Source organism: Mercenaria mercenaria, chromosome 14, assembly GCF_021730395.1.
Source record: "Mercenaria mercenaria strain notata chromosome 14, MADL_Memer_1, whole genome shotgun sequence".
In the NCBI taxonomy this organism is placed as follows: domain Eukaryota; kingdom Metazoa; phylum Mollusca; class Bivalvia; order Venerida; family Veneridae; genus Mercenaria; species Mercenaria mercenaria.
The window spans coordinates 47,255,033-47,268,421 of NC_069374.1; the positions used below are offsets into that span (position 1 = coordinate 47,255,033).

At 36.5% G+C, this 13,389-nt stretch overlaps 2 protein-coding genes across 2 annotated transcripts; both read left to right on the forward strand.

The window, feature by feature from the left end:
- Window positions 1-643: 643 nt before the first annotated feature.
- On the forward strand, window positions 644-1,051 carry LOC123526836 (potassium voltage-gated channel protein egl-36-like). The gene has a single exon (XM_053522612.1). It carries the CDS (start codon window positions 644-646, stop codon window positions 1,049-1,051), a length of 408 nt encoding a protein of 135 aa, XP_053378587.1.
- A 4,364-nt stretch (window positions 1,052-5,415) lies between these two features.
- Window positions 5,416-12,793, forward strand: LOC123526834 (potassium voltage-gated channel protein Shaw-like). The gene is made up of 4 exons (XM_053523426.1): window positions 5,416-5,932; window positions 8,627-8,801; window positions 9,518-9,661; window positions 10,139-12,793. The coding sequence occupies exons 1-4, from the start codon at window positions 5,646-5,648 to the stop codon at window positions 11,279-11,281; spliced, it is 1,749 nt and encodes a 582-aa protein (XP_053379401.1). The 5' UTR covers window positions 5,416-5,645; the 3' UTR covers window positions 11,282-12,793.
- Window positions 12,794-13,389: the final 596 nt, after the last annotated feature.

Consider the following 13,389-nt stretch of genomic DNA (forward strand, 5'->3'; position numbering starts at 1 on the left):
AAAATTCTCGGGGGAGCATGCCCCCGAACCCCCCTAGCAATCGTGCGTATTCTCAAAATAGGCCCAGTTACGCCCCTGCAAGAACCTGACAATGGACAACAAGAGGGCGACCCAGGTGACAACGAAGGCGACCCTGGTGACAACGAGGGCGACCCGGGTGACAATGAAGGCGACCCGGGTGACAACGAGCAAGAAACAGAAGAACCTACACGGAAAGCGATCAATATCCCAAAGTTAACAGTTTCCTAAACCGGTGTTTAACATTGTAGACACTGTCGTAAATGTTGTTTTCACATTTGACTTCATGCTTAGGATCTTGTCTTGTCCGTCCGTTCGGGGTTATTTTCTCTCTGTCATCAATGTTTTAGATGCGTTAGCTTTACTTTCAAGTTACATCTACATAATTATCGTGTCTGTAGAACGAAGGTATTATTATGAAGATACGCCGAGTCTATCTATGCTCGAATTTGCACAAGTTTTTCGTGCTTTGCGGCTCTTCCGTGTGGTAAAAAATGTTCGTGCCAGCAAAGTGCTTGCATACTCACTAACCCAAGATGTCAGAGATATGTCTTTACTGGTTACTCTCCTGTTTGTTGGGGTGTCAACATTTGCGTATCTATTCTATTTCGCGGAACCACGAAACATGGTTGTTTCTATCCCAAATGCTTGGTACTGGGCCATCGTTACCATGACTACGGTTGGGTATGGTGACATCTCGCCTGAATCGGGATTTGGACGCGTGATTGCATCGTTATGTGCAGTTTCGGGTGTTCTACTTCTTTCTATCACCTTACCAATGTTTGTGAACAACTTTCTCACTTATTACCAATATTCATGTGTGAACGAGTCGATTGAGAAAAGGAAGAAAGAAAAACAAACAGAAATGTCAGTTAAGGAAATGAAAGACGCTGAAAACGAGACGAAGGACAATCACGAATACATTTCTGATCTGACAGATATCGATCGACCTCCATCTTACGAGACTTTTTCGAAATCTCGCGAGACAGTGAGAGTCAACGTGAAAGAATCTAGCAATATGCATTGTTTGTAGAAACTCAATGTATTTTTTCACTTGATTTTAAACGTATAATATATTTTTACATACTTTTTCCGTTAATTTTTTCCAGTTCCATCTCGGTACCAAGCCAGCGGAATTTGTGCAGAAATTTTATATACAAGATACCTTTTCTAACACGAGGCATAATTGTAGTCAAACCCTTCTGGAATTTAACTTTTCTACTTTAAGTGACAGGAATAGTTTCGCATTATGGCTCCGTCGAATTTCTAAATAGAATGAGTAAATATATTTTGAAGTTTGTTTTTTTTATATTCAATTGTTTTTTATGATGATTATATTTTATAAAAATTTCACGGCTTATAAGCATTTTATATTTTATGCGTAAAATAATGAAGGTTTGTTTCCAGTTTCGCAGATCTATCGAGACGACCAGGTCTAAAACAAAGTAACCGGAAATATCGAAAGTCAGCCAAAACAGAAACGGTCACTATCCATGGAGTTTCATCTTTAGTAAACGGTAATCAATATATTCCTGGCCGCTTCCACTGCGGTGTGACCTTGGGCAAGGCACTTTATCGCGATTGCCTCTGCCGAGTATTCTGTAATTTGGTACAAAAAAAATGCTGAGGGTATTCGCTTTTAACTGTTTTTTTAAAATAGTGTCGCTAAAAATTTCTGCAGAGCTAATGTTCATTGTGTCACAAAGCAACGATAATACCTTTCTACTATTGGTTTTCTCGGTCGACTACGTTATTTGCAATTGATACATAGTTCATCAGTTTATTGTTATATTAATAGTTTTGATATCATTTTGTAATAGTATCATATTATAGTTGTTGAACATTTCCATTAACAATTATATTTTAAGCCGAAATCCATTAGAGACACAAGTTAGTAAAATTATCATTACCTCCTTTTTGTTTATCAGACTTTTTCTAGAAAATAAATCAGTTCGGAAACTACACACAGTTCTAAAACTTACCGTTAGGTTCAGGTTATTGAAAAAATGCTATTATATATCAAATGCACATGTAAACTATATTAAAATAAAAAGAAATACTTCTACAACTTAATTTGCGTAATGGTTCTTTTTCCTTAACCCATACCCTGCTAAATTTCTATAATGAACTTGTGCATCTTTCAATTTGGACAGTATCATTTACTGTTAAAAGGGGTGCTTACCAAAGAAATTACTGACTGAATGGCGAACAGTGTAGATAATGATCAGACTGCTCGGATGTACAGGCTGATGATGATCTGCACTGGTCGCAAAGGTCGTGTTCAGCATGATAAGGGTTAAATAAATATCTTACAGGATATAAGAAAAGTGAAAACTGTCAAAAAATATTGCATGAATATGACTAACTACTTCCATTTAGAACCTTTGCTATTATAATACATTTTTCGTTTAACAAAAATATCAGTTAAAAATATATGCTTCAAATCATTTGCTGTATAGTTTAATAACAGTAACTGTTGAACATTTCACATTTATTATCATAATTGAGTCCATACCCAACATTTTTCTTCTTAGGCGTCTTATCAAGCCATCCGCAGCGGGGTGCGAGAACAGCCGCCGCAGAGACTTTCTGATATCAGACGGACCTGTGATTTACATTGAAATATAGAAGGATTAAATGAGCCGTGCCATGAGAAAACCAACATAGTGGGTATGCGACCAGCATGGATCCAGACCAGCCTGCGCATCCGCGCAGTCTGGTCAGGCTCCATGCTGTTCGCTTTTAAAGCCTATTGGAATTGGAGAAACTATTAGCGAACAGCATGGATCCTGACCAGACTGCGCGGATGCGTAGGCTGGTCTGGATCCATGCTGGTCGCATACCCACTATGTTGGTTTTCCCGTGGCACGGCTCAAATTTTGTTTTGACCATTCTTATTTCCTGTTTTGATATTTAAATTTATCACTGTTCCTACCAGAAAGTTCAGTCTCTTATCTTTCCACTGGTTTATTTTTTTTTATAAATCAAACCATGGTATTTCCCTATGTAACTGAACTGAAATTCAATACAAGCTCGTAATTCAACACTTAGAAATATTAAATTTCTAAAAAAAAAATCCGAGTTCTATCTATCCAGGTACCCGCTTTTACCTGATATAATGCTCGAGCGGGCAGCAGGAAAGTCGCCATATAACATATAGAATTTTCTTCATTACTTGAAATTTGAAAAATCTTCAAAGTGCCTCTTTACAGCTTCAGACACATACAAGAAATGTAGGTACATCGCTCTTCCAAAAAAAAAAAAAAAAAAAAAAAAAAAAAACATATATTTTCAACATCAGTAATAGAGATTAAGAAAAGTAATTTCATTTTTGTTACTTGTATTTTGTTACGTTTTCATTCATAATCATGCATTTGTAAAAAAATATTCTTCAATGTCTAAGTATGGTATGTTTCTTTGTTTTTTGTTAGGTTTAACGTCGTACCGACACTACAATAGATCATAATTATGGCGACCGTTTCCAGCTTTGATGGTGGAGGAAGACCCTAGGTGCCCCTCCGTGCATTACTTCATTACGGGCGGGCACCTGGGTAGAACCACCGACCTGGATGACTTCCTCACATGAGGAATTCGACGCCCCGACTGGACTACCCATGACAGATGAATGAAATATATTTAAATTAACTTCCTATGAACCAATAAGACGGACAGTGTTACCTTAAAAAAATACATCACGGCAACTATTGAGAAATCTTGAAAACGCCACATTATACTCAAAAATTACTCTACTTAGAAGAATTGCATTTTTCTTAACATATGAGATGAAACTATTGTATTACAATGCATATATAATGTCGACCATGGAATACGGTTGCAATGTCTGGGGACTTTGTCACAAATCGGACACTGATAAAATTACATCTTTGCAGAGACGTGCTATAACAATAATTACAAAATCAAAGTCTAGCGACTTTGATGCTGTGTTAAGAAATTCAAAACTTCTATCTTTTTAGAACAGGTGCAAATACCATATTTCATTATTAGTGTACAGAAGTAAAACAGGAGATTGTCCTTTATACTTTTCAGATTTACTACATTCTGTTCACAATGATCATTACAGTCTGCGCTCATCCGAACACACGGTTATTTCTATTGTTAAACCTAAAACGAGCATTTAATTAGCTACAAAGCTGCACACATATGGAATTCACTTCCTTCTTACATTGAACTTCATAATAATAATAATAATAAAACTGCGTTCAAGCATAATTTAAAGAATTTTCTCTTGTTACAAAAGTTTTTAGCCGCTTGTAATAACAAGAATTTTGTTGAATTAATGTTACAGTATTTGTTTCCAATAATAATAATAATTGTATCATCTTATTATAGAAATCTGGCCGAACATGTTTATCATTTTATGAGACAGACTTTTTTTTCTGTACATCTTCATTGTCATGAATAATCTTTGTGACGCATGGTAATTCATTCAAAACATAGTTATTGTTATATTACGTTTATCTAAGACTTCTTTAATTTTAGACGTGTTTGTCGAAGAAAATTTAAGTAATTTTGATGTGTATTTTTGTATAAATGTTTAATTATAAATTGACTGTATGATTGTGTATATGTGTGAATGTTTATTAATTGAAGGCTATACTGGAAATAAGTTGTATTATATTTGTTTTTGTACACTTAGTATGTAACCTTCAGAAAATAAAGTTATTATTATTATTATTATTATTTATCATTATTATTATTATTATCATCATCATCATCATCATCATTATTATTATTATTATTATTATTATTATTATACAAGAGAACGCTCCTGGTTTCACACAAGAGTTACCAGTGAAAACTCCCCTACTATACTGTATAGTTCGATTTCCCTCGGGTCTCTGAGTCAGGGCGACACAATCTAGACTTTCAAGCACCTTAGATGCGCTTCCATGGATTTTTATAGACAGTACCGGGCACCTGAGTAGGCCGGATTAGCCAAGTCATCTATGAACATGCCCTATTTACCCTGGAACTTTAGACGAACTCAAGAGTATGACCTGCAATAGATAGAAATGCACTAGAAAGCGTTTGATGCTGTTTGAAATGAAATATTTTATTTGCTTAAGATATTGAAAAAAATTATACCACATTGATCCAGAAGGGTAAATCGATCATACCTCACGCATGGTATCTAACAGCATCCAGTTCAATTAACAGGGACATTATGCGACCATGTTTTAATAACACTTTTGAATAAGTTTCTATCGAGTTATACAAATCTTTTGTATCATTCATTTCAATAGATCATGTCAGGTCCGTGAGTTTAAACAATACAATGTCTCTAGCATTAAATGTTAATTATGGAAATGGACTATCCCATTCAAATTATTGAAAAAAAAAACACGTCTAAATAAATTAAACACGATCAATTCTGGAGGTATCATATTTTGCTACGAAATATTCAAACATTTTATAGAACTGCTAATAACTTAATAACATGTTAAATTATCCTTTTAAAAACGACAAAAATGTAAATTTTAAAAAGATTGCGATGCCATCATAATGGATGGATATTTCCAGCAAAGTTTCAAATATTAAAATTTCACCTGAAGGTGAAATACTTTACTTGCATAAACATATTTTGTGGCTGCTAAAACCTGGTCGACATGAATCGTGTGAAAATAAATGTGTCGGGTACACATTTTGAATTTGACAGAAAAATTGTGAACGAGAAAAAAAGTCACAGATTGGCATACTTGTGTGCCAATGAGCCAGATTATAAACCATTGGAATTAACAGTTGATCGTTCGGCTATAGCTTTTGGGGCAATATTGTCCTACTATCAGACTGGAGAGTTACACATACCCCCGGGAATTTGCCCCGGTGCTTTTCGACGGGAGATGGAATTTTGGGAATTGGATGCAGACGTCTTGCATGAGTGTTGTTTATACAGGTACTTCGTTTATTATATGAGCCGCGCCATGAGAAAACAAACATAGTGGCTTTACGACCAGCCTGGATCCAGACCAGCCTACGCATCAGCGCAGTTTGGTCAGGATCCATGCTGTTCGCTAACGGTTTCCCTAATTGCAATACATTTTGAAAGCGAACAGCATGGATCCTGACCAGACTGCACGGATGCGCAGGCTGGTCTGGATCCATGCTGGTCGCAAACGCACTATGTTGGTTTTCTCAAGGCGCGGATCATTATTTTATATTGTTCGGTCTTACGTTAGAACGGCATAGTTTAGGTCACTTGACGACTTTCTAGCTTTTGATAGTGAATGAAAAGCCCAAGTCCCACTTCATGCATTATAACGGTACGATCGGGCACCTGGGTAGTACCATCGGCCTCCAGTAAACCAGATGAATGGCTTCTTCATATGAAATAATTCTTCATTCCAAGCTAGGTTTCGAACTCACAGCGGTGAGGGGCAAGTGATTCGAGCACGTCCTACTGATTGCGTAATGCGACAGTGCGATGGTGACGGTGTATCGCACTGTCGCGCTTCGCCATTTTGCCATCATAGTGTCACCATCGTTCGGTCGTTCGTACTGTCGCGCTTCGCCATCGAACTTCTGCGCTTTACCATCTTTTCCTTAAATCACACTTGTTTTCATAGCTATTCAAAGTGAAGTGCATTGAATTAAAATTGAACATTTTCGTGAGGATGCAAAAGTTCTTTTCACAAAAAGTTAAATTAACTTCTTTCAAAGGGTTAATTTATTGAGAGCATGAAAATGCTAACAGTGTTTTATCATTTTATTTTAGAATCTTCCTTGTACAAACCTGAAGCATCAGTTTAATTTCAATACAAGCAATTCAATCCAAATAGTTTATTCATATCTTTTTTTTTCATATGTACATCTTGAGTAAAACAATATATACTAAAACATTTTTAAGATGCACATGCCTTTCTATGCAGAATTACGAAAACTTTTCTTTTACATTTGTTACATACATTCTAGAAGATGTAGTATTTAGTAAACAATCTACGGTAGCCGAATACTTTTTATTCCAGATCAAGCTAGTGTTGTAATGGCCCTTTCATTTTATTATTATATCAGTTCAATGTAAATTTTGTAAAAAAAAACGGTTTATATTTCACAGACAAGTACGAACTGTTAAAAACATCTGTATTATACGGTGTTTTGTTATGGCCAGTGCCTGCTCCATATGAATGCTAAGCGCGAAAGTACAACAGTACGAGGCGCGACAGTACGATGACGAAGCGCAACAGTATGTTGACGAGGCGCGACAGTACGATGACGTGGCGCAACAGTACGACGAAGAAGCGCGGCAGTGCGTAAGAATGTCACCATCGGTACTGTTACGCTTTGTCATCGCACTGTCGCGTTATCGCTATCGTACTGTCAAAAGTCATATTATAATCGTACTACCGCTCTTCTCCGTCGTATTATCGATTGTTGCTATCGTAGCATCGCATCGTAGGCGTTCATAGGGAGCAGGCGCTGGCCCTAACGGTACAATACAGTTTTTTTATTTCGCTACTTGACCCATTTGAATTGATTTGAATTTCAGTTTCATCAAAGATTTATTTCTTAAATTATGCTTGTTTTTAAATCTGTATACTCCAACTGCCTTGAAAAAGTACTATAATCGCCATCATAATATCCCGCTTCAACATCGTACCTTAAATCGTAATCGTGATTCGCAGGAAATTACCCTCCTTTGTTCAGATCACTGAAGCGTATAACAAGTTGTGTACTTTTTAAGTTTTTGAACTATCACGATCAGTTTTGAATTTATCGGGATTTATTTATTTAAACAATTAATTAATTAATTAATTAATGATACGGTATATTTCATAGTAAACATCGGCACTTATTTGTTATTTCACCAAAAAGTTTCGAAAAGTTGTAGCTTTAGCAAAATTTCTAGCTTGATCCTTAAAAAAATCAGCTTATAGGCCTATCAGTTAACCATAAGAAAATATGTATTTAAATTTTATTAGATTTGTACAACATGTCAAAATTTTCAAATTTTCCCGACTCGGAATATTTTTACAATTCGAAGGTTTCATAAAACCGTCCCTGGGTACATTCCCGGTCAATAATATTAGCAAACTATTGGCCAATGTCATACTGAGCGTGAATGGGCAATATATTAACGAAAGTCAGAAAGTGCAAATATTTACTGACAGATTGTCAATAATATTGCAGTTTTGATAACACTGTACTATATTTCATTAATGTTGTATTCACTGTGCTGTAGACATCTCAAAAACTGCTAAAAGATGAACCGGAGCTAATGTATTTAACAACTGTAGTATGGCTGTATTCTTTTCTCAAGAACCACCTTTTGGTCCAATACGTCTTTGGTTTTCTTTTATCCTTATCCCCTGCCTTAAAAACACTTATAACCAAATCAGGATACATGCTTTCAGAAGAGTTTCACAACACAAGTGAATAAAAATATTGGGTACACCGATTGTGCAAATTGTGGTAAAAAGGGAAAGAGGGTCAATTTTATTGAGTCAATATGCCATTAATACTGACCGCGGATAAGCCGGTGTGATTTACGGTTTTTAAAAGTTTTGTTATAAAGATATACGTTTTGATCCCACTTTTTATACAACATTGATGTTTGTGTAGCATCTCACATAATAATTACTGATTGTTTTAGATACCAAGCCTTTCTTGACGACGAAGATACTCGCCGACGATTTTTACACAAAACTCTACAACCAACGTCAACGATGTCTCCGGCAGTAAGTCCGGCAGTGGTCGGCAAGCTGACGATGTATAGATCAAGGTTATGGGATATAATGGACAATAACGTGAATTCTATAGCTGCGAAGGTAAAAGTAAAATGTATTTTTAAAATGAAAATTATTCAGCCTAAAAATAAGTATTGTTTACAAACGTTTAATTCATCTTGGAAGTATCTTATTTACCATTAAAAGGCTGGTATATTTTCCATAATAAATTCCAAATTCAACTTGAAACCTTACAACTTACTAGTTGAATTATATTAATATAAAAATATTTTTCGCTAGCTCCAAAAATACTGTGCTGGTATTTTCCTATGAAAAGTACAATTTTATCATAAAATTAAAATAATTTAAGATATAATCATAACTCAGATTGTTCTAAAAAAACTTGGGGCCATGGGAACATTTAATGCTGTATAATTTATGGTAATGAGCAACTTGTTTCACTTCATGTCTTAGGTATGCAAAGGTTAAAACATTCTCTTTCAGAATAACTCGAAGTTTGAACACCAGTCTCAAAGTGAAGCTCTACCATTTTATGCCTAGAGACCAAAAAACAGTTGGTGGTATCAGTTTGAAACTGATCAAGCGTACGCTTCCTTGACTTGATTACAGACAATACATGCAACTGCTTGACTACATACAACCATAAATGCTAAGTTGGGCTTTTTACATGAAATGACAAACTATCATTGCAACCTCTTCAGGGCGTACACCAAAGAGAAAGACTAAAATATGTTTGTTGTACAGAAGTTACTATTTACAAACTGATATAACATAAAAGTTTTAAAATATCGTTTCAGTTATACTTTATCTTGGTCTTCATGATGGTGTTGTTGTCCGTATTTGTCCTGGCTTTCAGTACCGAGCCGTCAATGAGACGCGGGGTCTCCAAGTGTGAGTTGCTGGAATACATGGAGAACACCGGAAACGACAATGTTGACAAGGTACTATCAAGTGATCTTTCTTTTTCTTATCAACCAGTGTAACTATTTCATTCATTATCACAAGTTTCAAGCCTTAATTAAGACCACTCACTGATCACCAAGCCAATCTAAAAAAATAAGCCATTCGAGTTTTGGAGTCACCTTTGCCGAAGGCCCAATGTCATTGACTTACGATTACATACCCTTTCATTGTAATATCATAATATGATCGGCTCTTTTTGTTTGTTCCATTTTCTTGCGAGAAATGTACGACTTGAAGACTTGGTGGTTATAACCGGGCACCTAACCTTACTGTAGCTATATAATCTTGAAAACTCGCCATTTGAAACTTGACTTTGGATGTGGCTTTAAATACTGAATTAAAAAGTACACCCATCTTTGAACACAAGACATAAGCAGAACACTTTATCCATTGATTTTATCATCCATCTATAAAACGCTCATCCATCTATCAAATCATATTTAATTTCTAAACAGGTTAAAGAAACATTAGGAAATCCGGATTGTTCCACCACTGGTTCCTGGCCGGGGGGAGGAAGCTGGTATGACGAAGAAGTCGATTTTGATTTCTATGACTGGGACTACTACGAGTTCAGCTGGGGATACTTTTGGGAAGCACTCGAGGATATACCACATGGATTTTGGGAAAGCCCAGTCTTGAACACCACCACGGCAGAGCCACATTCTCAATCTAATTCCACGTCGACGACAGGCGCGTCAAGCACACAGTCGACAGTGACACCTTCGGTGTACGATTACGCCTCAATGCTGCAAAATTTTTCCAAAGAAAAACCTGTTCGAAGGACGATTTACGTTCCAGATCTGACAGTTCCGAAATATCCCTTCTTTATTCTGGAAATTATCATAAGTATATTCTTCACTGTCGACTTTATTCTCCGGCTTGTATCTTGTCCGTCTTTACGTCGTTATTTTCTCTCCATTATCAACGTTCTTGATGCGTTTGCGTTATTCTCTTGTTACGTACATATAATAATCGTTTCAGTTGAAAAAGAATATCGCTACAAGGACTCCGTTTGGCTCAATTTGCTAGATTTTGCACAGGTTTTCCGAGCGTTGCGCCTTTTTAGAGTTGTGAAAAATGTCCGCGCAAGCAAAGTGCTTGCGTACTCGTTGAAACAAGACGTGCGAGATATGACTCTCTTGGTAATGCTTCTCTTTGTCGGAATATCAACTTTTGCTTGTCTCTTTTATTTCGCAGAATCTCGCGAGACTATTCCGTCAATCCCAAACGCTTGGTATTGGGCAATCGTCACAATGACCACAGTTGGTTATGGCGACATCTCGCCGCAAACGGGAATTGGGCGCGTGATTGCTTCGATCTGCGCGATTTGCGGCGTTCTACTTCTCGCGATTACTCTACCGATGTTTGTGAACAATTTTCTCACATTGTACCAGTACTCGTGTGTGAATGAGTCTATCGAGAAAAGAAAGGGGCAGAAAAAAGTAGACGATGTAATAGGGAGTAAGGCTAATGATCTAATCGTTACTGACGTAGATAAGCCGCCGGCTTACGAGACTCCAAAGAAAACAGTCGACGCTCCGGAAGTTGTCAGTAGAGGGGTCACCATGTACCATGTCAAAGAAGCAGCGATGAAGTAAATTATCAAAAAAACGTAACAATCCAAAAGCAAGAAGAACAATTGAATGTTTATTTCTATTAATTAAGATCGCATTTAGTTTGATATTTCAGCTATTCATACATGGCAAACGAAAGCAAAAACACTAGAATGTGGTCGTGCCTAAACTGTAACACGACCTAGTGTTGCTGGATTTCTGAATTAAAGTTCTGTAAACCAGAAAAATTTCTAGCGCAGTAATATAATTCGGTTGTTCTTTTGTAATGAAGTACTACTAACTTATTAAGCGGTCCCGTGGCTTTTACACTGATGTCAGTGCATCCTCAGAAATAATAGCACGAGTTACAATAACTGAGGTGATTTAAGTACATACTGAGATCAGATCATTTAGTTGTCCAGTATGTTAACCTTTACCCGGCTAAATTTCTAAAATTGACTGGTCTATCATGTAGTTTAGACAGTACCATTTATTACCTAAAGGGATGTTCACTGAAAACTTACTAACTGAACAGGGAAGTGTAGAGATCACGGGTGGTAACGCACAATCTAATTCCCACTGGGAATACCCTTAAAATGGGTTGCGCAACTTCCGGTGTTAGTGTTGCACATCAATATATACAAAATCGAGGTAGATGGGTGTTTTTTTTGTACAATAATGACACATTTACGAGTGTTTTCGAAGAAAGCAAAATGCTGTTCGAGACAAAAATGAATAAAGATCATATATTTGAAATACCAGATTATTCATTTAAGAATCAGCCCTGATATCATGAAAACTCTGCTGGCTCGATCTATCAGGAAAGTATGGAATCATGAAAAATTCAAATTTTCTAATTCTTGTGTCTTCTTTCTGGAAATGTGACACATCTAATGATCAAACACGTGAATAACAGTCATGAGTATTACACACACTTGAATGAAATGTTGCTTTTGGGGGAAAGATTGGCAAAAAAAATCGGGAATGGGGTTGCGCCCCGGGAATGGAGTGGCATCATTATATACATTATGATGTATAAGAGCAACTCCATTCCCGGTGACTTTTTGTCAATTGTGTCCCCGTAAGCAGGATTTGAAGCAAATGATTTTGATATCCGTTACTTCATAACAGTTGTTTTAATATCATAAAAAGCTTCAGATATCCTCAGATAAGGCATTTGAGGTCAGAAACTTCCATTTTTGTTGATTTCATACTTCTTCAAAGTCACGCTTCGTGTCGCCAGAGTTTTTGTGATAATAGTGGCGAATCATAAATTACAAACCAGATATTTTATATTTATGAAGTATCATCATATCTGTGTCGAATAGCATTTTCCTTTTTACTAGAAAAATTATTCTTGTCTCATACTAAGCAAAACAATGATTTCACATACCTCAATTTCGTCTATTTTTACGCGCAACACCAGCACCGGACGTCGCGCAACCCATTTTATGCGTATTCCCAGCGGGAAATGAGTTGCGCGTTTACCACCCGTGAAGATGCACTGGCCGCAAAGGAAGATTCATTTACCGCCACCAGACTACAGGTTAAGATAAGTACGAAGACAATAGTTCATATTTTTTGCTTTGTTGTTTTTATTATACAATAAAATCACTTTTTTTCAAAACTTGAGTTTGTTGTTGGAAGATTGCCCTTTCCGTTACAATTAAATTCAATTCGATTCCACCGGGATTTTGCGGCACACTAACACAGTACATGTTATAATTATGTTGTTAAACATGATACAAATAATTTCGCATCTTATTTACATAAAAATGCGGGGACTGCAAAAGCATCGATATCATTACAAAGTCGAAAATTAAATAGACTTTCTGTGCAGCCTATGATCGTTAAATTGTAGGCTTTGACTATCAGTATGGGGTGTTGCTAGACAACAGTAGATGTGCCAACCCACCGTGTTAAGAAGCATACTTCCACAGGAATTAGAAAGCGTGTATAAGCGTTCTCCGCAATATCTAGAACCAAAACTCGTCCCCACCGCAAAAAAAAAAACAACCAAAAAAAAACATCCCTTACATTGCTTTTATTTAGCTGCATCAAAGAAGTACACATCATTTTATCCCTCTTTGGCTGTAACCATGACCATGACCATGACCATGACCATTTGATCCTAAAAATAATAATTTCAGGCA

Excerpts from the sequence above, each read along its gene's own strand:
- LOC123526834 (XM_053523426.1), top strand. The coding sequence starts at position 5,646 with ATGAATCGTGTGAAAATAAATGTGTCGGGTACACATTTTGAATTTGAC. Across the intron at positions 8,802-9,517 it reads TGAATTCTATAGCTGCGAAG|TTATACTTTATCTTGGTCTT; the intron begins GTAAAAGTAAAA and ends ATATCGTTTCAG. Across the intron at positions 9,662-10,138 it reads GAAACGACAATGTTGACAAG|GTTAAAGAAACATTAGGAAA; the intron begins GTACTATCAAGT and ends ATTTCTAAACAG.
- LOC123526836 (XM_053522612.1), top strand. The coding sequence starts at position 644 with ATGGTTGTTTCTATCCCAAATGCTTGGTACTGGGCCATCGTTACCATG.